The following is a 25,928-nucleotide window of genomic DNA, read 5'->3' as shown; positions in this document are numbered from 1 at the left end:
GCAAGCGGGCAAAATAAGCGCAAAGCTCAAGGACTCAATAAAAACGTTTAATTACACTTCGCAGACTTAATACAGTGCAACAGTGAATGTTCGCTGTTAATATTCACGAGTCCACTTTATCAAATGTTAGCTGCATCTGCACTTTATTCCCCTGTCCTTAAATACTCCCATCAGGTTTCCCGTCTTGCCCAGTCTCCCGAAAGTTTTTTCCAATTTTGGCTACAGACCAATATATCAAAAATTCCAATTGGTCCAGATCCATGGTCCTGGGAAAATGGAAGCCCACTATCCCACCCCCACCAAGACATTTTAACCAAACCCAATCCCAGTCCCTAAAATATTAGATGGGAAAATAGGGGCCAGGGGTCCCTTTTAGTAAATGCCCATCATCCTTTAAAACTGTGTGTGTGTGTGTGTGTGTGTGTGTGTGTGTGTGTGTGTGTGTGTGTGTGACAGAGAGAGAGAGAGAGAGAGAGAGAGGAAACAGGTGAAAGACAAATACTGTACAAGAAAAAACAGAAGAGTCTGGAGGAGTCTGGGATAAGACATGAGAAGCAGGAGACTAACTCCTGTCCATGATACTTTACCCACTTTGCAATGGTGGGGAAGGACTGAAGACAAGACTCTAGGGAGGGGAAGGTGTGGAGCTGAGAAAACCAACCTCCAAAGGTCTCACTAGGATGAGTTTAAAGAGAAAGGAGGGACCCCTGGCTTCTATTATGTTGGTGGTTCTTAGGGTAAGGAAGTGACTGAGAGGCAGGAAGATTCAGAATGATCTGTGGGCCCAACCCTTTGGATGACCATTTGTGAATAGAAATTGGAGGACTCTTGACAAAGTGCAAGAAGGGACAGCCAAAAATAAAAATAAGTGAAAGAGAAAATAACCCTCAAAGATAGAGCCCAAGATGGGCAGTGGTGGTAGTGAAGGTACAGAATTCAGATCCTGATCTTGCCTGGGGGATAGAATGTGGGGCAGCCATAAGAAATATCAAGGCTTCAGGTAGCTAGCACCTTTCAAATTGGCACCATGGCCTCTACCAGGGGGTGGGACCAATAAGAAAGTTTGAAGGGTCACCCAAGCCAGATGTCTCAAGTAAAAGTGCAGGGTTTGATATGCCTTCTTCTCATTCCATTTACTGCACCTCTCCTCACCTGCAACACAAGCTTGGTAGAGGTGTGTGCTGTGGGGGAAGGATGAGGCAGGGAAGGAGCACTCATCATCTAGCTCCTGAGAGCTTCAACAGATCATCTCGACAGTATCATGCTGGTAAATGCAGTGGTCCTGGTATTGGGTGAGTTCCTGACCCGCCCTTTACCCGCCTCCAAGCCTCCCTCCAGAGGGTACCATGACTGGGATGACTCCTCAGATCAAAGAGAAGAAAAACACAAACAGTTCCACATCTCAGAGATTCCCACTGTGAGACAACATCTGTTTCTGTGAGTCCAAGTGATTGGGGTATATATGTGTGTCATGACTGCCTGGAGCTGAGAACCTCCACTGCCCTCTCCTAGGTTTGGCTCAGCTGGTCGAGGGAGATGCGCTAGGGCACACATATCCTCCTGTCACTTTCCAAACCAACTACTCTCTCAACCAGACTTTTCAGGGTAGTGTTCCAAGTCCAGTGTGTCCCAGACAGTCTGATCTATTTAGAGGTGCGCCCACCACTGTAGTCATCTGGGCCAGGAGGAAAAAAACAGCTTATATATCCTGGGGCTGCTGGGACTGAAGGGACTGGGAGGGATAGATAACTGGGATTGAGGGAAATGCTACATGATATTTTTCCACCTGTCTGAGGAAGGGGTGGGCTCTGACTGCAGGATTGGTGCTTTAGTAGGACTAAGACAGTAGCCTGGTTCACAGAAAAATACACACACAAAATAAAGTATCAACATTTCTCCCCAACCTAATAACTCTCCAAAGAGAGGATGAGTGCTCTGGAGAACCAGAGGTTTTTGCTGCTCCCACTCCCTGTGCAAAAGTGCCTGGCACCTTGCCCCCTGTGGCAGGGAAAAGCAGAGTAGTCTGGTGGGCAGCTCAGTCCCAAAATAAAAATAAGCAAACCTAAGAGATGAAGCAGGAAAGGGCTGATGGCAACTGCTTGGAATCTGGGCTGAAAGCCCAAGAGGAAGAACCAGTGGTAGTAAGCAAGTTCTATGTGCAGCTCTTCTCAGGATCTCAGGGACACAGATGGAGGGGGAAGACAGAGAAGGGTTGGCAGGGGATGGATGGAGTGGGATTGGCAGGGAAAGTGGATTTCCTTAGGGCAGGACAGTACCTGTACTGAATGAGTGAGCCCAGTTTGGCAAGAAAATTAAAAAATAACGAGAGCAGGGGATCCAGGCGTGGAGCCTCTTCAGCAAGAGCAGTTCAAAGTCTCTGTCCCTGATCCAGGGCCGGACTCAGTATGTGGTGGGGCACCTGAAGAGGGTGCTACCCTCTCCTCTCTGCCCCCGACCCAGAGTAGTGTGGGAAACAGCAGGCTCCTCTCCCCATCACTGGTTACCAGTGTCTTGAGTCCACCAGCTCAGGTCGGAGGCTGAGTTTCTTGAGGCTCTCGTAGCCCACCACAATGACAATGGTTGAGGGCGTGGCTGAGATGATTCTGGCGGAGAGGCCTTTCATGAGGCCCCAAGGCCCCTCTTCTGCCATCAGCTGTCGGAAGGTCAGGATGATGGAGTTCTTGCCCTCAACCTGGAAAAGTCAACGCATTGGAGGACGACGGTCTGCAGTCAAAGCCCCTCTACCCAATCTCCCTCTGCCTTAGGCTAAAGTGCAAAGAATTAGACTTGGGAGTCAGGGCTGGACTCTGCTTCTGCAGGACAGTTCAGCACAGTGACTGAGTATGGGCTCTGGTGCCAGACTGCCTGGTATGAATTCTGCTCTGCCATTTACTAACAGCATAATCTCAGGTACTTTACTTAACACTTTGCACCCCAGTTTCCTCAAATATAAAATAGTAATGATAATACCTACCCTGTGTGGTTGTTCTACGAAGTAAACAAAAGAATACTTGTAAATGCTGAGAACAGTGCCTGGCAGACAGTAAGTATTCAATAAATGTTAGTTGTAATTAATATCATTAGATAAACTACATAGTGATGAGTCTTTGGACAAGGTGCTTCTCTCTGATCTCAGGGAGGCTGGATTAAATCACCTCTAAGGGCCTCTGCAGCTCTGTTATGGGCCAGGGTTCTTGGCCTTCCCGAAGCAATAGAAATTGACTAGAGGCCAGACAAGAATTTCAGGCAAGGCTTTACTGGGGTCCCTGCTGCACAAGAGGGGAGCAAGAACAAACAACAGTTTCCTTTGCTTGCTCACTCCCCAAAGGGGGGTAAGCTTGTTTCTTATATGGGGTGAGGGTAGGGGTGTGTCCAGAAGTCAGGCCAGAGGAGTGGCTTAGGTATTTTGCCGCCCCTTAGAGGTGGTGTGTGCAGGGAGCATGCACAGTACCCTGCTTTTGCTCCCCCCACTTCAAAAGTGGCAGTTGGGTTTTTTGGTTTCTTTGTATCTTTTGGGTCCAGAATTTGCCCCAACTGGGCATGCACACAGTTGTTTTTAGTCCCATATAGTTTCTTTGTATTTTGTTGCTCCAGGAGAGGTGTGTCCATGTGCAAGCCCTGCAGCACTGCAGCAAAGGGGTCCAGGTCCCAGCCTGTCTCAGCTCTCTCTACCAGTGACTTTGATTCTGATCATCTCAATCCCTCTGAAGCCCCATGGCTAGAGTCCTCCCCCTCCAACCCTGTCATCTGCCACACACCCTGTGATCTGTCTTCCCTATCACACTGGAATCTTTTCTTTTTTCTTAATAGTCTTGCCCTCTTCTTCCTCCCCACCCCCACACCTGCCACCAAATTAGACTTTTAGAGATTACCCCCTTCATACCTTCAGCCAATGCAGGACAAACACACTCCTTGTTATACTTCCCTCTATTCACAAGGTGGTCCCATCTCTAAGAATGTCTTCCCATTCCTCTCTGCCTCCTTTAGCGCCCTCCTCCACATTCCCCCTTTCCCTTCTTCCTCTGACCACCTGTGCTCCCCTAATCCTCCACTTATCCACAGCCACGTCAAGGGCTTTCTTAGCTATGGCCCTGGTCCTCATATGTGCTGTCTCTTCCAGCCTGGGAACTCCTGAAAGTAGGACCTGTCCTTTCCCTTGAATCTCCTCATGGAACACCCAAAACAAGGCTCAGGAGAGAATAAGGATGGAACCTATACACTTTATTATTTGCAAACCAATCAGATGCCACTCATTTTCAAATGTGTGGGTCGTGGAGGGGGCGCATTCTTTCCTAGGGACCAATACACAGCTGACCCTCGAACAACTCGGGTTTGAGCTGCATGGGTCCACTTATATGCAGTATTTTATTTTTTCAGTAGTAACAAGTAACACTACAGTACTAATAAAAATTTTTAAAATAAATAAAATAAATATAATAACTGGGAAGACTTTACCATTGCTATTTAACATTTATGGATTGCATATCTCTCTAAACATGTCAAGATATATTCCTGTTTCTCTAAAGTACACACTTGGCTAATTTAAGAATTCCATGCTTATGCTAACATTAAATTTTTAAAGAGATTATTTCACTTCTCTGGAAATAAATCAAAATTGTACACAGGTAGCAGAGTTATACATAAAAAATTGAATTTAACATTGAACTGCCTGCTTATATTACCCACAATGTATTTAAATATCTTTGACTATAATCTGTACGAAAATGATTTAAGTAAATATTCATTTTTATTTATACTTAAAAAAACCCAAAACACTACAGTACTACGCGATCTGTGGATGGCGAACCACAGATTCAGAGGGCCAAGTTATACTCGAATTTTCAACTATGCGGAGTGTCAGTGCTCCTAAACTCCATGTTGTTCAAGAGTCAACTATACCTAGATTTACCAGCCACCTCCATCCCAACATCCTGGTATCAGGGAAGCTGACTTCACCTCCATCTGCTAAGGTTATTTTCCTTCCCTCTCCTTCTCACTGTAACTCAATGACCCCACTCTCCTGGACAGCTGTCCTCTTAAGTTACCCAAATCAGATATTAAAATTCCCCCATTCTCTCCACCTAAAGCTTTTTTTAAAATATTTATTAATTTATTTTATGATTATTTATTTTTAAATTTTATTATTATTTATTTTTTTATTTTGGCTGCACTGGGTCTTAGTTGAGGCATGCGGGCTTCTTAGTTGTGGCATGCGGGCTTCTTAGTTGCAGCATGCATGCAGGGTCTAATTCCCTGACCAAGGATCGAACCCAGGCCCCTTGCATTGGAAACGCAGAGACTTACCCACTGGACCACCAGGGAGGTCCCTCCACCTAAAGCTTTATATAGCAAAACCTACCATGTGTATATTATACATCATCATTCAGATTCTATTTCCTTGGACTCGGGGCTGTGAAATTGTCATTAAGCTGACTAAAGACAGGGACTATAATTTCTGGACAACACCACCCAGGGCTTTGTCTGTGTTGTGCTGAGTCCACACAGAACAATCTGTGAAACCTGTTCAAGGACAGTCATTTTCACTGTAGAGAGCACATAGCCAAGTGGAGAAGCCAGACAGACTTATGAAATTAACTAAAATCATATTTCTAATAACCACAAAGCTACAAGGTAAGGAAAAGGTGGTTGATAGGCTATGCTATTATGATGAAAGCCTAGAAGAAAGCAGTAAGAATTCCTAGAGGCATGGGCAAGGAAAGGAGTAGAGGCATGCAAGGTAGCAGACAGGATGATAGAAACATTCTAGGTGATTCGAAGTGCTCAGCTGGTTTCTGTAGATGGTAAGCATAACCACAAGGAAGAGGCTTGGATGACCAGGAGAAGGCTGGCTAGACTAGAGGGCCATGACACAAAGAGGTCAGGAAATACTGGAGGGCCTGAAGATCACACTTCTAATAGTTTATCTGGGAGGAGGGAAGGGGAGAAGACTGGTCTTACCTGTACTCGGGTTCGGATGACATCCATGGGATTGGTAAGGATGGAAGCAGTGGCTGCAGCCAGAGGTCCCGAGATGGCCTGAAAGACGATGTGAGGGCACTCCTTAGGGCAGAGGGATGAGAGCTGCTCTGGAATCAAGGGAAAGATAATGCCTCAAGACATGAGGTTCCACTCCATACGCCCCCAAACCTTTTCTACCAGTTGGCCCAATGATGACAAACACTCCATCCTTAGCCACCTTAGACCCTATAACTCCCATCTTTGCTTCCATCTAAACCAACAACAAAAAAAATTTTTTAATAAATTTATTTATTTATTTCTGGCTGCATTGGGTCTTCGTTGCTGCGTGCGGGCTTTCTCTAGTTGTGGAGAGTGGGGGCCACTCTTCGTTGCAGTGTGCGGGCTTCTCATTGTGGTGGCTTCTCATTGCAGAGCACAGGCTCTAGGCATGCAGGCTTCAGTTATTGTGGTACGTGGGCTCAGTAGTTGTGGCTCGCGGGCTCTAGAACGCAGGCTCAGTATTTGTGGTGCACGGGCGTAGTTGCTCCACAGCATGTGGGATCTTCCCGGCCCAGGGCTCGAACCGGTGTTCCCTGCATTGGCTTCACCACCAGAGAAGCCCTGAACCAACAAAATTTTTAAATCTCAGGCCCCTTCCAAAAGTCATTTTTGCACAGGACAAAATTCCTCTGGAGAAGGGGTTTCAAAACCTCTTTGCTTGCTGACTCCCTTCAGAAATCACTCCTGATGTAAAACTCTTATGCTTATGCTCTACTTTTCACAACTCACTGGCTAGAAAAGCATACACCACATATTTTCTTATACGTGCACTGGATAACTGGTAAGATATATTAAAAATTGGTAACATTGATTGTCTTTAAGGAAGGAAGCTGGGTGACTGTGGTAGGTGAGGAGTGTCTTCTCTGCATACCCTTTCTTACCTTTTGAATTTTGAACCATGTGAACGTTTTAAAAAATAAAAGCAATTACAATTAAAAGAGAAAATCAGGGCTTCCATGGTGGCGCAGTGGTTGAGAGTCCACCTGCCAATGTAGGGGACACGGGTTCGTGCCCTGGTCTGGGAGGATCCCACATGCCACGGAGCAGCTGGGCCCGTGAGCCATGGCCGCTGGGCCTGCGTGTCCAGAGCCTGTGCTCCGCAACGGGAGAGGCCACAACAGTGAGAGGCCCACGTACCACAAAAAAAAAAAAGAAAATCATATCCTACAGTGAAAACTCTTCTTCAGGAAAATTGGACTTCCCTGGTGGTGCAGTGGTTAAGAATCTGCCTGCCAATACAAGGGACATGGGTTCGAGCCCTGGACCAGGAAGATCCCACATGCGGTGGAGCAAATAAGCCCATGCGCCACAACTACTGAGCCTAAGCTCTAGAGTCCGCAAACCACAACTACTGAGCCTGCGTGCCACACTGCTGAAGCCCACGTGCCTAGAGCCCGTGCTCCTCAACAAGGGAAGCCACCGCAATGAGAAGCCGGCACACCACAAGGAAGAGTAGCCCCCACTCGCCGCAACTAGAGAAAGCCTGCGCGCAGCAACAAAGACCCAACGCAGCCAAAAATAAATAAATAAATTAATTTTTTTTTAAAAAAAGGAAAATTCATTTTTCAAAATGCTGATGAAGAAGATGGAATAATATCCAGATTCACCCAATCCCAGTGGCACTAGGAAGTTCACCTGCAATTGAATTATTTTGCTTTTCCCTCTCTGGAGGTGAGAGACAAGAGTTCGTTCATTTATTCAACAAAAATTTATTGAGTGATTACCATGAGCCAGTCACCTTGGGTTCTAAAGATACAACAGTGAATAAAAGAGCCTCAAATCCCTGCCCTTATGAAACTTACATTCTAGTGGGGGAAAACAGACAGTAAATAAATAAAAACCAAAATATACAGCTCTGTCAGACATGTTGTGTGTTAATTAGAGAAAAAAATAAAGCAGGAAAAGGAAATAAGGAATGCCAAGGGCAGAAAGGGTAGAAGGTGAAGTCTAAGCAAAGCCCTAAAGGATAGTATAAGCCTTATCGATCTGTGGTGAGAACTTTCCAAGCAGAGGTAACATCTTATGCAAAGGCCCTGAGGCATGAGCATGCCTGAGGTCTTTGGCAGCAAGGCCAGTATGTCTGCAGCTGAATGAATGAGGGAAAGAACAGTAGATGAGGTCTAAGAGGTAGGGCCCTGAAGCCATTGCATGGACTTTGGCTTTTACTCTGAGTGAGACTGGATGTAAAATAGATTTATCATCTCCAAGGTTCCCTCTCAGTTTTCTCTGTACAATTCAGTCACCATAATACCTTTAAGAATTTTTTTCTTGGGGGCAGGAGCAATATAGGGGTAGGGGATTAAGAGGTACAAACAAGCTACAAGGATATATTATACAACACAGGGAATATAGCAAATATTTTGTAATAACTATAAATGGAGTATAACGTTTAAAAATTGTGAATCACTATATTGTACACCTGTAATTTATAAACTATTATACATCAACTATACTTCGATTTAAAAAAATAATTTTTTTTTCTCATGCTCCTAGTTTTGGTAATTTACGGCCAGGCAACTAAAGATTAGGAAACAAGTAGGAGGGTGGAGGTTGGCAGGACAGAAGCGAGGGCTTCCAAGTCCGAAGGCATGACAGAATTCCTTAAGCCCTACCAGAACCACCTCTCCCCTGGATTTCTAATCACTTTTTCCCCCAGGGTCAGCATACAGAAAGAAACAAAGTGAACTGGTGGCTCCGCCTCAAGGGTGTCTTGTTCCTGAGAAGAAAACATTTCACAACCACTGGAAAGCAGCATCTGGACTGGCACTACCAGCTTCCTTGGATCTGTCTGCACTGGTGTCCAGGCCTGCAAGCTGCAGTGGGATTCAGATTCCAATTCTAATCATTCACACATGCCATTTTTCTGGGGTTTAGGAAGAGGATGAAAAAACAAAGGCTAAAGGGTAGGGGAAAGAGCCCCATGTCTTTCCTTCTCCATTATTCATTCAACAGGCATTTATTGGGCATCTATTATCTGCAAGGCAGAAGATAACCCAGGTTGACTTGGTTTAAGTCCTTCCTGGCTAAATGACTTTGGACAAGTAATATAAGTATTTATTTAATGCTTACTATATGCCAGGCACCGTGAAAGCACTAGATATAAAACAGAGAAATGAACAGGAAAATGCCTTCATGGAACTTACAGTCTAATTAAGGAGCTGGGTGGAAACTGGGGATAAAATAATTGCAAATTATGACAAGTGCTATTAAGGAAAATAAGGTGCTACAAAAGAAAACAGGGCTTCCCTGGTGGCGCAATGGTTAAGAATCCACCTACCAGTGCAGGGGACACGGGTTCAAGCCCTGGTCCGGGAAGATCCCACATGCCACGAAGCAACTAAGCCCATGCGCCACAACTACTAAGCCTGAGCTCTAGAGCCCATGAGCCACAACTACTGAGCCCACGTGCCACAACTACTGAAGCCCATGCACCTAGAGCCTGTGCTCCACAACCAGAGAAGCCAATGCAATGAGAAGCCCACACACCACAAAAAAGAGCAGCCCCCACTCGCCGCAACCAGAGAAAAGCCTGCATGCAGCAATGAAGACCCAACACAGCCAAAATAAATAAATAAATAAAATTTTAAAATAAATAAATTTAAAAAAAGAAAACAGGAAGAGCCCTCTTTCCAACTGGGTAAAGAAGTCTTCTTGGGACTTCCCTGGTGGCATAGTGGTTAAGAATCTGCCTGCCAATGCAGGGGACACGGGTTCGATCCCTGGGCTGGGAAGATCCCACATGTCACAGAGCAACAAAGCCCGTGCACCACAGCTACTGAGCCTGTGCTCTAGTGCCTGAGAGCCACAATACTGAAGCCTGTGTGCCACAACTACTGAAGCCTGTGCACCTACAGCCCATGCTCCACAACATGATAAGCCACCGCAATGACATGCCCATGCACCGCAACGAAGAGTAGCCCCCGCTCACCACAACTAGACAAAGCCCGCGTGCAGCAACAATGAACCAACACAGCCAAAAATTTACAAATTAATTAATTTATTTTTTCCTTTTTAAAAAAATTTATTTTATTCAAGTATAGTTGATTTACAATGTTGTGTTAATTTCTGATGTATGGCACAGTGATTCAGTTATACACATATACACATTATTTTCCATTATGGTTTATCACAGGATATTGAATAAAGTTCCCTGTGCTAGATAGGACCTTGTTGTGTATCCATTCTATAGATAATAGTTTGCATCTGCTAATCCTAAACTCCCATTCCATCCCTCCCCCACCCCTCCTCTCCCTTGGCAACCACAGATCTGTTCTTTATGTCTGTGAGGCTGTTTCTGTTTTGTAAATAAGTTCATTTGTGTCATATTTTATATTCCACATATCAGTGATATCATATGGTATTTTCTTTCTCTTTCTGACTGAATTGGCTTAGTATGTTAATTTCTAGGTCCATTCATGTTGCTGCAAATGGCATTATTTTGTTCTTTCTATGGCTGAGTAGTAGAGCCCTGGTCCAGTAAGATCCATGCTCCACATGCCGTGGAGCAACTTAAGCCCATGCACCACAACTACTGAGCCTGTGTTCTAGAGCCCACGAGCTACAACTACTGAAGCCCTCGCACCTAGAGCCTGTGCCCTGAAACAAGAGAAGCCACCCCAATGAGAAGCCTGTGCACCACAATGAAGAATAGCCCCCGCTCACCACAACAAGAGAAAGCCCACGCGGAGCAATGAAGACCTAAAGCAGCCATAAATAAATAAATAAATAAATTTTTAAAAATAAATAAATAAAGTTAATCCATTAGGGACTTGTGTGTAGATAGGAAGGAAGACACTTGGAACAGCTAGAAGGCTGATGCAATAGTCCAAGAGGGTAGGAACAGAGCATGGTTTCCAGGAAAGGCAGTGGGAATGGAGAAAAAGTTGGACAAGACATTCCAGGGTCACCAGGACTAGATGTGGGGACAAGGGCAAGGAGCCAAGCACTATGCCCAAGGCCTCAGTTTCAGTGATTTGGAGAATAACATGGCCACTGACACATGAAAGTAAGTCAGAAGAGAAAGCCAGCTTGGGATGAAAAATGGTTAATTGAAAAAAATTTCAGATGTAAGTGCATGCCTCCAGGTCAAAAGGTCCAACAGCCAGGATGTCTGTCCAGAGCTCTGGATAGGTAAGTTTGCGGAACAGAAATAGAAATTTTGGACATATTAGAAAAGGACAACTCTAACTGTAAATGAAATCAAATGGGAGAGAGGGGTGAGGACAGACTCCAGAGAAAATGCTCACGTTTCCTAGGAAGGTTCTCTAACATTAAGATTGCCAGCATCCATTCCCAAAGAATCTGATACAAAGGATCGAGGTGGATGGAGTCCATGTATCTGAATTTTACCAAATACTCCAGATGAAAGACTGTGTTAAACAGAAGAAGAGACAGAGCTACCAAAAAAAAAAAAAAAAAAAAAAAAAAAAAAAAAAAGTACAATTAGAAAAATAGGAGAGGAACTTCCCGGGTGGTCCAGTGGTAAAGAATTCACCTTACAATGCAGGGGACACAGGTTCGATCCCTGGTCAGGGAACTAAGATCCCACATGCCACAGGGCAACTAAGCCCGCGCCACAACTACTGAGCTTGCGTGCTTCACCTAGAGCCCGCGTGCCTCAAACTACAGAGCCCATGCGCCCTGGAGCCTGCGCACCACAGCTAGAGAAGAGAAAACCCGCATGCCACACCTAGAGAAGCCTGTGTGCCACGATGAAGAGCCCGCGCCGCAAGGAAAAGATACCGTGTGCCTCAACGAAGATCCTGCGTGCTGCAACTAAGACCCAATGCAGCCAAAAATGATAAATAAAATAAATAAATAATAAATAAATCTTTTAAAAAAAGAAAAGAAAAAGGAAAGAACCAGAAAAGTACAGTGCCATAGAAACGAGGTAATTATACATTAGGAAGTCATTACAAAATGTGGTCAGAAAAGTTCCAGGTGGCATGGGACAGAATGCCTACTGCCAAGGCTTAGGAGCCAGCAGCAGGGATTTGGGAGGCTACAAGCACAGACTGCCCTAACTGGAGTTTGGTAGTTACCCAAAGCTACGGATACAGCAGGGTAGCAGGCACACACAGGTCCTGCTCTTGACAATGTGCTTTGCCCTTTCAGAAGGAAATCTGGCAGTATGTTTATTGAGGCCCTCGGCCCTCAAAAATGTTAACTTTTGACCCAGAAATCCCATTTCTGGGAAATACTTAACAAGTAATACCTTGTGAACAAAAATAAATTACAGGAGTAGAGAGGTTCAAGATTGTATCACACCTTGAACTTAATTTAAATATTTATTTATTTATTTTGGCTGCACCGGGTCTTAGTTGCGGCATGAGGGATCTTTGTTGCGGTGTGCAGGATCTTTAGTTGCGACATGCGGACTCTTAGTTGAGGCATGCATGCAGGATCTAGTTCCCCAACCAGGGATTGAATCCAGGCCCTCTAGCATTGGGAGTGCAGAGTCTTACCCACTGGACCACCAGGGAAGTCCCTTGAACTTAATTTAAAAATAGTTAAGTAGGGGCTCCCCTGCTGGGGCAGTGGTTAAGAATCCATCTGCCAGGGCTTCCCTGGTGGCGCAGTGGTTGAGAGTCCACTTGCCAATGCAGAGGACACGGGTTCGTGCCCCAGTCTGGGAGGATCCCACATGCCGCTGAGTGGCTGGGCCCATGAGCCATGGCCGCTGAGCCTGCGCATCCGGAGCCTGCACTCCGCAACGGGAGAGGCCACAACAGTGAGAGGCCAGCGTACCACCAAAAAAAAAAGAATCCATCTGCCAATGCAGGGGACATGGGTTCGAGCCCCGGCCCAGGAAAATCCCACATGCCACAGAGCAACTAAGCCTGTACACCACAACTACTGAAGCCTGCACACCTAGAGCCTGTGCTCTGCAACAAGAGAAGCCACTGCAATGAGAAGCCCTCACACTGCAATGAAGAGTAGCCCCCGCTCACAGCAACTAAAGAAAGCCCATGCACAGCAAGGGAAGACCCAACGCAGCCAATAAACAAATAAAATAAATCTATTTTAAAAAAAGAAGGGGCTTCACTGGTGGCACAGTGGTTAAGAATCCTCCTGCCAATGCAGGGGACAGGGCTTCAAGCCTTAGTCCGGGAAGATCCCACATGCCGCAGAGCAACTAAGCCCCTGTGCTGCAACTACTGAGCCTGCACTCTAGAGCCCGCGAGCCACAACTACTGAGCCCATGTGCCACAAATACTGAAGCCCGCGCACCTAGAGCCTGTGCTCTGCAACAAGAGAAGCCACCACAATGAAAAGCCCACACACCGCAGTGAAGAGTAGCTCCCGCTTGCCACAACTAGAGAAAGCCCGTGCACAGCAATGAAGACCCAACGCAGCCAAAAATAAATAAATAAAATAAATAAATATATTTTTTTTAAAAAGAAAAAAAATGTAAAAAATAAAAATAGTGGGCTTCCCTGGTGGCGCAGTGGTTGAGCATCCGCCTGCCGATGCAGGGGACACAGGTTCGTGCCCCGGTCCGGGAAGATCCCACATGCCGCGGAGCGGCTGGGCCCGTGAGCCATGGCCGCTGAGCCGGTGCGTCCGGTGCCTGTGCTCCGCTACGGGAGAGGCCACAACAGTGAGAGGCCCGCATACCACAAAAAAATAAATAAATAAATAAATAAAAAGTAAAAAAAAATTAAAAAATAAAAATAAAAATAGTAAGGAAAGGCATCCAACTCAAAAGCTCACTATTACCCATTGCTTTCATCTTTAAATTCTATGGATTTTGTCCCTCCCCACCTTACGATTCTCTGCCAATATTCCACTAACCTTAGTTGATCCTGATGCATCGAGAACAAACTCTATGTCCTACAATCATATACTTTATTTGTCTGGTTCCCTCCACTATAATATTAGCTCCTTGAAGGGAAGAACCATGTCTTACTCATCTCTGAATCCTCCTGGATTCAAATGTTTGCTGTATGAATGGTCCAGTCTCCCATTAAATCACTCACTCCAACATGCACAGAGCAACAGCATCTCTGTCCATTAGTAACCATCCTCCACCCGCACCCTCCTGGTCCCTGCTTACCTGCATAGAAGTGGTAGAAGGGCCACCAGACAGCACTGTTTGGGATGTAAGTAAGCAGCGAAGCCACGTAGCCCCGGTAGAAGCCACGAAGTCCATCAGCCCGCAGGATCTGCCTGATGATGTCCTTGGTTTGGCCAAAGGCAACTACCCCTTGTCCCTCTGGATTCCCTCGCACTTGGAAGCGGCCCATTTTCTCACCCTTGCGCTGCATCATCAGGTGCTGGGAGACCACATCGATGGGCACCGTGATGCTCTGAGCCACGAGAGAGGCCGAGCCACCGGCCACCAGTGATTTGACTGTGTTGCTCTGGCTGTAGTCAGCTACAAACTTCCGGGTGAGCTCATAAGTGGTAACATAGCACTGGCCAGATATGAGGGTGAAGGTGTTGACCAGGAACCCCCGGTAGAGGCCAGTCACACCATCTGCCCGTAGGATCTTGATGAAGGCATCAAAGGTCCCATGGTAGAGGCTCTTGCCTTTCTGAACCTGCAAGCGAGTACGGATGAGCGTGAATGGGTAGACGCTGACACGGATCATCATTGTCATTGCCACACCAAACACGTAGAACTTCTTCTTGTCCAGGTGTTCCCACTCGATGATCTGGATGTTACGTTTGTCCTCCATTGTGCCTGGAGACCTGGGGATTTGAGCAGGGTGGAGGGAATGTGAAGGAGATCAGAATTTGCACTTTCCCCTCCTGGATGGGCTCTGAAACCCCATTCTCAGGCTTCAGCTCCTGGGGTACTCACTTCTCCAAAGTTTAGACTTCACCCAATCTGGCTCTGCCAACCCCTGCTTGATTCTTCCTTCATGGATCAGGATAGTGTCCTCTTCTCTCTCCTTTACCAGTCTGTCCCAATTCAGGACCCCTCTTCTGAAAATTGTTTCTCACCTCAGTGACTCCCGTGGGCACACTCCCACCTCAGCTCCCTACCCCTAGCTTATCAGATCATCTATTCTGGTCTTTCTGCCCAGGCCCTGGTGTCATGGCCCATTCTCCTTTTCCTTTTCTAGCTCACCCAGACAGCTCAGGATGCTGCGGGCAAACCAACCACCTGGCCTTTAAGTGGGTTAATGGGATGTCACTAAGTGACATTCTGGAGATTCCTAAAGGCTAAAGGGAAGTGCTCCATTTCTGATGCTCCTGGGCCTACTGAGGAGGCATGGCCTTGGGCCTTGGGCCTTTGAGCCTCAGCAGGGTGACTCTTTTATCACCATTTACCAGCTGACTCACCTTACTTTATTTCTGGTTTCCAGTGCTGGCCCCTCTGAGCTCCTCCTGACCCACATTCACTACACTTACACTTTCTCCAGTCTGCATTAGAAGAAAGTGTGAGGAAGAAGGCAAGTGGGGCTTTCACTCCACAGGCACCCCCCACACACACCTCCCTTCCTTCAATGAAAGGAGTTAGAAATTTAGGAACAAGCCAAAGGTCAGAGTCCTCTTTGGTTATTAGATAACTCACTCTAGAGAAAGAAGAGAACCACCTGAGAGCTAAGCAGTTTCCCTGAAGAGTCTTAACTACAGGGTAGAGAACATGCTTGGCCTCTTTTATCCCCAAACATATAAATAATAACCTCAGCCCCTAGGTAATGAAGGGAGATTCAAGTGACAGAAAAGATACAGAGACTCTGCCTTTGAGAAACTCAGTCTCTTCAAGGGGACACAGTATCCCTCTGGGGAATGGATGTAAGACACAGAGATAAGGAAACCAGGGCAAATTAATGTACATGTGGCCCTCATGTTAAGTGTATCCACTGACTAAAGTTTCAAACAAAACTAATAAGCTTACAACTGTAATAACTGTATAAAATCAGCAGCTTTCAACTTAAGAAATGTCAAATGAGGGGCTTCCCAGGTGTCGCAGTGGTTAAGAATCTGCCTGCCAATGCAGGGGACATGGGTTCGAACCCTGGTCCAGGAAGATCCCACATGCCACAGAGCAGCTAAGTCTGTGTGCCACAACTACTGACCCTGTGCACCACAACTACTGAGCCCACATGCCGCAGCTACTGAAGCCCGCGCGCCTACAGCCTGTGCTCCACAACAAGAGAAGCCACCACAATCAGAAGCCTGTGCACCGCAATGAAGTGTAGCCCCCACTCGCTGCAACTAGAGAAAGCCTGCATGCAGCAACGAAGACCCAACATAGCCAAAACTAAATAAAATAAAATAAATTAATTTTTTTAAAAAATGAAAGAAAGAATCCACCTGCCAATGCAGCGGACATGGGTTCGAGCCCTGGTCCGGGAAGATCCCACGTGCCGCAGAGCAACTAAGCCCGTGCGCCACAACTACTGAGCCTGTGCTCTAGAGCCCTCAAGCCACAACTACTGAAGCCCATGTGCCTAGAGCCCGTGCTCCGCAACAAGAGAAGCCACCACAATGAAAAGCCCGTGCACCGCAACAAAGAGTAGCCCCCGCTCTCAGCAACTAGAGAAAACTGGCGTGCAGCAGTAAAGACCCAATGCAGCCAAAAATTAAATAAATGAATAATTTTTTTAAAAAAGAAATGTCAAATGAGAGGACATCATATATTGGACATACACATAGTGACAATGTAATATGCTCCTGTGTAGGATACTGGACATTTTCAGCCAGAAGGGGAAAGTGGGAAGTTAAAGTCCAGGAAGCAGGAAATCAGGGGCTCCCTAAGCTCTGAGAGAAATCCTTAAGGGATGGGAAAGGAGGTGGCCACATCAAAAGGACAACTCTAGAGAGATGAAATGTTCTACACAGGCAGTCCCAGCACCAATGCCTTGACAAATCTCATGTCAAGTGTATAACCAGAGTTCATCCTCAACCACCTTCCCCAACCAAATGTACCAACCAGCCTAAATAGCTTCTTGGTTTACCATATAAGTCAGTAGGGAAGCAAGGTTAGCTTTTTGGAATTTCCTGAGCTGGACTGCATCACCTTCATTAAGGTATAAGATACCTGCAGTGCAACTGAGTAAGTGTGAGCTGAGGGAAAACCTCAGCTTCAAGGTGAGGCAAGGGTGAGGCACGTGTAACCAAGACAGGCTTCCTGGAGGAGGACAAAGCAGCTTGAACGGAGGAATACATGTGGACAGTGAAAAGGGAGAAAACAATGGCTTGAAACAACTGGGTTGACCAGAACAGAGAATCTAGGCCATGGGAAATGAGGTAGAGATGGGGTTCTAGGAGGAGAACCCCTGGAACACTGATGTGCCACTTGCTGTGGGCAAAAGTGGCCCTTCATCCAGCCTCAGCCCAGGACACCCATCAAGTCCAGTGCGGCAATCTTCTCCTTTAAGGCCCTTCAGGAGAAGGGGGTCACTGTGTCACTGACAAACAGGGTGTTTGGCATCCAGGGTCCCAAGGTTATGTGTCCATTTCCACTGAGAGAGGAGGAAAAGAGAGAGGGACACTAGGATTTACTGAACACCTATTACCTCAAGTAATCCTTACAACTTAACCTCTACACAGTTAAGACACTTCTGCTAAATGAGGAGATTGCGATACAACAAATAGGTTAAAAGGAACAAGCCCAAGGTCACACAGCTGGTTAGCGGAGGCAGGATATGAGCCAACTTTGCTCCTTTACTCCATCATGCCCTCTACTCCACGGGAGTTGAGGAGTTCCAGCACAAATCACTCCGTTCAGTATAAAGCCAGGTCATTCCCACCCTTGGGAGGCAGAATTAATGCCCTCATGACTGCCAGTCACCCAAGGGTTAAGCATAAGCTCCTGGCAGCAAATGCCCAGGGATTTCTCTCAGCTTTGTTCCATTGAAACCAAGAGCTGCCTCTGCTTTCCTAGAGTGCTTGTAGAGTGACTGAGCTGAGTGACTGGGCAGGCCTGTTGTCATCACAGGACAAATACGGCAGGGCTCAAGCAAGGCCTTCTGCCCAGCTCATGGATACTGTGTGCTGAGCAGGGCAGAGAGCCAGAGCCACGAAGGATTCTGTTCTAGGACCTGGTTTTGTGGGCACCGTCTCAACTTATCAAACTGAATGACAGAGTGCCAACAACTCCTGATGAGAAATCCTACAGCAGTACCCAGCAACCCATTTCCCCACTTTCCTCCATCTCTCACATGTGCCAGTCTATTTTAAATTCCCAGAAAGGGAGGACTCTCCACGGCCAAAGCAGGTAATTTCTACCATTACCATGGTGACAGAAGAAGCCAATAAGGGTCATGCCACAGAGAGCTGAGCCTCTACAGTTGAAGAGGAAGGCACTGCACCCACCCCCTCTATCCCTTTGAAAGGTGGGTTGCTCCTAAAGTTGGGATCTCAGCCTGCTCCTTGTTATTTAACCTCCAAACTTCCCGCTGAAATATCAATACCAGTTCCTTGTGTTTCACCCTCTGGAAAATCCTCCATGCAGATACCTGTATGCTCACTTCCTTCAGCCTTCCTTTCTTCCAATTCAATCAGCCCAGCTTCTTTATGGCTCTTTCCCAGATCCTTATTTGGTGCATGGCTCCAATTCTGAATTTTCCCCCATCTTTTAACACAGCTTAGACACAAATGTTAAAGTGCTTCATATGGAGACCCAACAGATGACCCAGGATGTCCTGAAATCATCAAATGAGATGTCAGAGGCAGAACCCCCACTACTGAGCCCATTAGAGGAAAGAGAAAAACTGACCCAAGTAGGTATACCTCCTCTCCACTTCCCCTCTCCCTGTACCAGAAAAACCACACCAGACTGTTCACTAGGGTCTGAGATAAGATTCTGGTTCAGGACAAGGCAGTGTCACCTGGAATGTAAGGTCATTTGATGAAAAGAACACTAGTAGTCAGGAGATCCAAGTCTGAGTTCCACTTCCATTACCTACTAGTAGGATTGGAACCAGGTCACTTCTTTGAAATTCAGTTTCCTCATCTGTGAAATGGGGCTAATAAAGCCTGCCATAGCTATGTCACTGTGGTGCAACTCACATGAGCTAACGTGTGAAAGCACTTTGTTAACAGCAAAGCACTTCTATCATTGGAGAAAGCTCTACTGGACAGTGCTGCTCTAAATCTTTGCTACTCAGAGTGGTACACAGACCAGCAGCATGGGAATAATCTGGGAGCTTGTTAGAAATACAGAATTTCAGGATGCTCCATAGACCTGCTGAATAAGAACCAACATGTTCACAAGATCTCTGGGTGGTTAATACATATATCAGAGTTTGGAAAGTATTGCCTTAAATATTAAGGATTGTCAGTATTATAACAACGATAACAACTACTCTAGGAGTACAGGACCATTATGACTAGGTTAGGAGCCCTCTGACTCCATCCTGACTTGTCACCAGGACTGGGCTCAGTGATGACTTCTAGACTCATTCAAATCTTTTAAGTCAACAACCCCCCCCCCCAAATTAAATAGCCACCTACAACTCCTGACAAGACATCCGTAGGGTTTGGTCCCCACTTCTGTGCTGGAAACATCTTTGCTTCCTCCTGTTTCTCTGTACTTCTTACTGCAACTGCATCAAGGCTTTGCATCCTGGGAGGTATCTACCACATGAATGTAAATATATTTACATGCTTGCCCACCTGTCCTAATGAATATGCATTTCCTTAGGGAAGTTCCCTGGCATGCCTCCAACCTCTCCCTTCAAGACAACCTCCTCTCTGGGGCCTAAAGCGATTTCCACCCAGCCTTCCTTCGGTCTTCCATAGGTGCCCACGTGATCCCTCATGACAGACACCACATGACAATCCTCTTCACCTACTCCAGATGACACCCCCTTTAAGCTGCTTCTGTTCTGGCCCCCGAGTTGCCGCCTCGCCATGCCTCTCGCCATGCTTCTTTCGTTGTCAGCGAAACTCATGCTCCTCCGACAGGAAGAGATGACTCGTTGGAGTCGCCCCTCATGCCCCAAACTGCGTGGCGGGCTCCCACTGAATTGCAGCCGGGCACTGCAGACACCCGCTGCCTCCCTGACAGGTCCAGGTCCTCGGAGACCTTAGTCCTCAGGCACCCCAAGCCGGTGGTTTCTTACCTTTTCACATCAGGGCGGTTCCGCCCCGTCTGAGGTGAAGTCCAAGCTCGGACCTCTAGGCCGCAGCTCCCACTCTATCCTCTGTTTCTGGCGACTGATGGCCTCCGGTCGCATCTTCCTCCATCTCGACCGGGCTCCCGGTACTGACGGAACCGGAAATTGGGACTTTGTCACTCCCGCCCCCTGAGAGGGGCGGGGATGAACGGTGTGCAACTCCACCAATGGCGTTCTGAGCCTTTAGCCTCGCGCTCCGCCCCCGCAGCAAGGGTGGAAGGTCCTGGGAACCATCTTGAATTTGGGCAGAGGCCACGCCTTCATTGGCTTCGACATGCCCTTAGCTCTACAGCGCATGCGTTTTCTTTCTAATTCTTGGACATTAAGTCACCCGGCGCTTCTTGAAGATCTTGTTCTAAATGGGTCACCTTGTGTTTCCGATCTAATGGAATCCTTAAAATTCAAATCTAATCTGTAAATTTTTGTGTAATTTTTCTCATCTACAGAGCCAAAACAGGCCAGTGTGCAGCAGGAAGGACTAAGTTTAGACAACCAATTTTAAGGTTTGGGAACTCAAAAAACTACAGGAATAGGGAACATCCTGGAGGTGGAGTGGTCTCTTCCAGCTCTAAAACTATTTGCTTATACATGGATTTAAAAGAAGAGGCAGAGCCTTTTAAATAAGGGACTGGGAGGCTGGGGGTGGAGATTCATTTCAAAATAGATATTTCTACAACTCAGCAACAAAAAGACAAACAACCCAATTTTTTTTAATGGGCAAAGGACTTGAATAGATGTTTCTTCAAAAAAGATGACCAAAAAGCACATGAAAAGATGTTCAATATCATTAGGGAAAAACAAATCAAAACCATGAGATCCCACTTCACACCCACGAGGATGGCTAAAATTAAAGCAAGCAAGCAAACAAGAACCTAGAAAGTAACAAGTGTTAGCAAGGATGTGGAAAAATTGGAACCCTCAGACATTGCTGGTGGGAATGTACAATGGTGCAGCTTCTGTGGTAACAGTTTGGTTGTTCCTCAATATGTTAAGCAAAATTACTATATGACCAAGCAATTTCACTCTGAATATATACCCAAAAGGGTTGAAAACAGGTGTTCAAACAAAAACTTGTACACAAATGTTCACAGCAGCAGTCTTCTTCACTATAGCCAAAAAGTAGAAATAAACGGTGGTATACCCATACAATGGGATATTACACAGTGAATAAAAAAAACAAAAAAAGGAATGAAATATGGATACATACTATGATGTGGATAAATTTTGAAACCATTATGCTAAGTGAAATAAGCCAAACACAACAGTCACATATTGTGTAATTCCATTTAGATGAAATATGCAGAACAGACAAATCTATACAGACAAAAAGCAGGTAAGTGGATTAGTGGTTGCCAAGGACTGGGGGGAGGAAGAGTGGGGAGTGACTGCTTAATTAGTACAGAGTGTCTGTTTGGAGTAATGAAAGTGTTCTGGACCTAGATAGTGGTGATGATTGTACAGCACTGTGAATGGCTAAATATCACTAATAGTAAATTTTATGTTATGTGTATTTTACTACAATTAAAGAATTTGATACCGCTAGGAAAGATCCCTCCTGAACAATAGATTTGTAGTGACAATTGCCTCAAAATATCTAAGGGACATTTCAAACTTAGTGTGATAGTTTTATGTCAATCTGGCTAGGGCTATAGTAACTAGTTATTCGCTAATAGGTGTTGCTGTGAAGGTATTTTGTAGGTGTGGTTAACATCCACAATCAGCTGACTTTAGGTAAAGATTACCTTGATAATGTGGGTGGGCCTCATCCAGTTAGTTGAAAGGCCTTTGGAGCAACACTAAGGTTTCTCTGGGAAGAAATTCTACATCAAGACTTCAGCATGGGGCTTCCCTGGTGGCTCAGTGGTTAAGAATCCTCCTGCCAATGCAGGAGACATGGGTTCAAGCCGTGGTCTGGGAACATCCCACATGCTGCAGAGCACCTAAGCCCATGCACCACAACTACTGACCCTGCACTCTAGAGCCCACAAGCCACAACTACTGAGCCCACATGCCACAACTACTGAAGCCCGTGTGCTTAGAGGCTGTGCTCCGCAACAAGAGAAGCCACAACAATGAGAAGCCCGCACACCTCAACGAAGCGTAGCCCCCACTCACCACAACTAGAGAAAGCACGCTCACAGCAATGAAGACACAACACAGCCAATAAATAAATAAATTAATTTTAAAAAAAGACTTCAGCATGGCCAGGGTGGGGGGAGAGATAAATTAGGAGTTTGGGATTAACACTGCTATATATAAAATAGATAAACAACAAGGACCTACTGAATAGCACAGGGAACTATATTCAATTATCTTATAATAACCTACAATGGAAAAGAATCTGAAAAAGAATATATATATATATGAATCACTTTGCTGTACGCCTGAAACTAACACAACATTGTAAATTAACTATACTTCAATTTTTAAATGGTAAAAAATAATAAACAGGGCTTCCCTGGTGGCGCAGTGGTTAAGAATCTGCCTGCCAATGCAGGGGACACGGTTTCAAGCCCTGGTCTGGGAACATCCCACATGCCACAGAGCAACTAAGCCCGTGTGCCACAACTTCTGAGTCTGTCCTTTAGAAGCCCGCGAGCCACAACTACTGAAGCCTGTGCGCCTAGAGCCCGTGCTCCACGAGAGAAGCCACCACAATGAGAAACCTGTGCACTGTAACCAAGAGTAGCCCCCGCTCACCACAACTAGAGGAAGCTTGCGTGCAGCAAAGAAAACCCAATGCAGACAAAAATAAATAAATAAAAAATAAAATAATAATAATAATAAAGACATTGGCAACAATGCCAATGTTCATAACAGCACTATTTACAATAGCCAAGACATGGAAGCAACCTAAATATCCACCAACAGATGAATGCATAAAGATGTGGTACATATATACAATGGAATACTACTCAGCCATTAAAAATATACATTATATATATAAATAGTATATTATATATATATAAATAATATATTATATATATATATATATATATATATATCTCCTAATGGTTCTGTTTCTCTTCTCTGAAGAACCCTGACTGAGACTTAGCATGTCAGAAATGGAACTCTTGTTCTTCCCCAAAATCTGACCTACCTGCTCTCTTATTCATCTCAATTCATTGGCAACTCCATCCTTTTGGTGGCCCAGATTGAAAATCCCAGAGCCATCCTTTTCTTTTTTATTTATTTTATTTATTAAAAAAATTTTAACTAATTTTTAAAGTTGAAGTACTGTTAATTTACAATGTGTTAGTTTCAGGTGTACAGCAAAGTGATTCAGATAACTATATATACATATATTCTTTTTCAGATTCTTTTCCATTATAGGTTGTTACAAGATATTGAGTATAGTTCCTGGAGCCATCCTTAAAGGTTCTCTTTTTCTCATATATCACATGCAATCCATCATCAAATACCATTGGCTTTATCTTAAAAATATGTCCAAATTGGGCTTCCCTGGTGGCGCAGTGGTTGAGAATCCGCCTGCCGATGCAGGAGACACGGGTTCGTGCCCTGGTCCGGGAAGATCCCACATGCCGCGGAGCAACTAAGCCCGTGAGCCATGGCCGCTAGGCCTGTGCGTCCGGAGCCTGTGCTCCGCAACGGGAGAGGCCACAACAGTGAGAGGCCCGCATACCGCAAAAAAAAAAAAAATAAAAAATAAAATATGTCCAAACTTACAGACTGGGAGAAAATATTTGCAAATGATGCAACCGACAAGGACTTAATTTCCAAAATATACAAACAGCTCACACAACTCAATAACAAAAAAACAACCTGGGCTTCCCTGGTGGCGCAGTGGTTAAGAATCTGCCTGCCAATGCAGGGGACGTGGGTTCTATCCAGTCTGGGAACAACCCACATGTCATGGAGTAACTAAGCCCATGCACCACAGCTACTGCGCCTGTGCTCTACAGCCCGCGAGCCACAACTACTGAGCTGGTGTGCCACAACTACTGAAGCCTGCGCGCCTAGAGCCTGTGCTCTGCAACAAGAGAAGCCACCACAATGAGAAGCCCGCGCACGGCAACGAAGAGTAGCTCCCGCTCGCCACAACTAGAGAAAGCCTACGTGCAGCAACGAAGACCCAACGCAGCCAAAAATAAATTCATTAATTCATTACTTAATTTTTTAAAAATCCAGTCAAAAAATGGGCAGAAGACCTAAATAAACATTTCTACAAAAAAGACATACAGATGCCCAATAGGCATATGAAAAGATGCTCAACGTCGCTAATTACTAGAGAAATGCAAATCAAAACTACAGTGAGGGGCTTCCCTGGTGGCACAGTGGTTGGGAGTCCGCCTGCCGATGCAGGGGACGTGGGTTCATGCCCCCGTCCGGGAGGATCCCACACGCCGCAGAGCGGCTGGGCCCGTGAGCCATGGCCGCTGAGCCTGTGCATCGGGAGCCTGTGCTCCTCAGCGGGAGGGGCCGCGGCAAACTACAGTGAGGTACCACTTCACACCACTCAGAATGTCTATCATTAAAAAGTCCACAAATAACAAATGCTGAAGAGGGTGTGGAGAAAAGGGAGCCCTGCTACACTGCTGGTGGGAATGTACATTGGCGCATCCACTATGGGAAACAGTATGGACATTCCTCCAAAAACTAAAAATAAAGTTGCCATATGATCCTGTAATCCTATTTCTGGGCATATATCTGGAGGAAACTATAATTTGAAAAGATACATTCACCCCAATGTTCATTGCACTATTTATAATTAACCAACCTAAATCTGTCCAACCTAAATCTATGTCCTCATCTGTCCATAGACAGATGAATGGATAAAGAAGATGCAGTACATATATACAATGGAATATTACTCAGCCATAAAAAAGAACAAAATAATGCCATTTGCAGCAACATGGATGCAACTAGAGATTATCATACTAAGTGAAGTAAGGCAGACAGAGAAAGACAAATACCACATGATATCACTTATATGTGGAATCTAAAATATGTCACAAATGAATGTATCTACGAAAAAGAAACAGACTCACAGACATAGAGAACAGACTTGTCGTTGCTGGGGGGGTGGAGAAAGGATGGAGTGGGAGTTTGGGATTAGTAGATGCAAACTATTGTATATAGAATGGATAAACAACAAGGTCCTACTGTACAACACAGAGAATTATATTCAACATCTTGTGATAAACCATAATGGAAAAGAATATGAAAAAGAATGTATGTCGGACTTCCCTGGTGGCCCAGTGGTTAAGAATCTGCCTGCCAAAGCAGGGCACACGGGTTCAAGCCCTGGTCCGGGAAGATCCCACATGCCGTGGAGCAACTAAGCCCATGTGCCACAACTACTGAGCCTTCGTTCTAGAGCCCACGAGACACAACTACTGAGCCCGTGTGCCACAACTACTGAAGCCCGTGCGCCTAGAACCCGTGCTCCGCAACAAGAGAAGCCACCACAATGAGAAGCCCGCGTACCTCAACGAAGACTAGCCCCCGCTCACCGCAACTAGAGAAAGCCAACGTGCAGCAACGAAGACCCAACACAGCCAAAAATAAATAAATAAATAAAATTAAATTTAAAAAAAAAAAAAAAAAAAGAATGTATGTATATGTATAACTGAATCACTTTGCTGTACAGTAGAAATTAACACAACATTGTAAATCAACTATACTTCAATAAAAAAATTTTTTTAAATGTTCATTCAGAGCTTGACCACTTCCCATCACCAACATACTAACACCCTACTCTGAAGCACCATCATCTATCACCTGGATTATTCCAGTAGCTTCCTCACTGGTTTCTTTGCTTCCACCCTTGCTTCTGCTATGTACCAATCACAATAAAGCAGCAGCCAGAGT

At 45.5% G+C, this 25,928-nt stretch overlaps 1 protein-coding gene across 11 annotated transcripts; it reads right to left on the bottom strand.

The window, feature by feature from the left end:
- Window positions 1-26: 26 nt before the first annotated feature.
- Window positions 27-20,214, bottom strand: SLC25A44 (solute carrier family 25 member 44). Of its 11 annotated transcripts, XM_067038236.1 has the most exons (6): window positions 20,043-20,196; window positions 18,435-18,620; window positions 14,825-14,949; window positions 14,075-14,712; window positions 5,959-6,086; window positions 27-2,692 (listed from the first exon to the last, which is right to left on the bottom strand). In XM_067038236.1, exons 4-6 carry the CDS (start codon window positions 14,697-14,699, stop codon window positions 2,501-2,503), a joined length of 945 nt encoding a protein of 314 aa, XP_066894337.1. In that variant the 5' UTR covers window positions 14,700-14,712; window positions 14,825-14,949; window positions 18,435-18,620; window positions 20,043-20,196; the 3' UTR covers window positions 27-2,500. The 11 variants fall into 11 exon arrangements, 9 of the variants coding, with proteins under 9 accessions (XP_066894337.1, XP_058911336.1, XP_066894361.1 ...); XR_010841372.1 differs by lacking the exon at window positions 14,825-14,949 and having other exon boundaries at window positions 5,959-6,081; window positions 20,043-20,192; XM_059055353.2 differs by lacking the exon at window positions 14,825-14,949 and having other exon boundaries at window positions 20,043-20,214.
- Between the last annotated feature and the right edge of the window lie 5,714 nt (window positions 20,215-25,928).

Source organism: Kogia breviceps, chromosome 1 (assembly GCF_026419965.1).
Source record: "Kogia breviceps isolate mKogBre1 chromosome 1, mKogBre1 haplotype 1, whole genome shotgun sequence".
In the NCBI taxonomy this organism is placed as follows: Eukaryota; Metazoa; Chordata; class Mammalia; order Artiodactyla; family Physeteridae; genus Kogia; species Kogia breviceps.
This window is presented reverse-complemented; position numbering and strand designations above follow the sequence as displayed.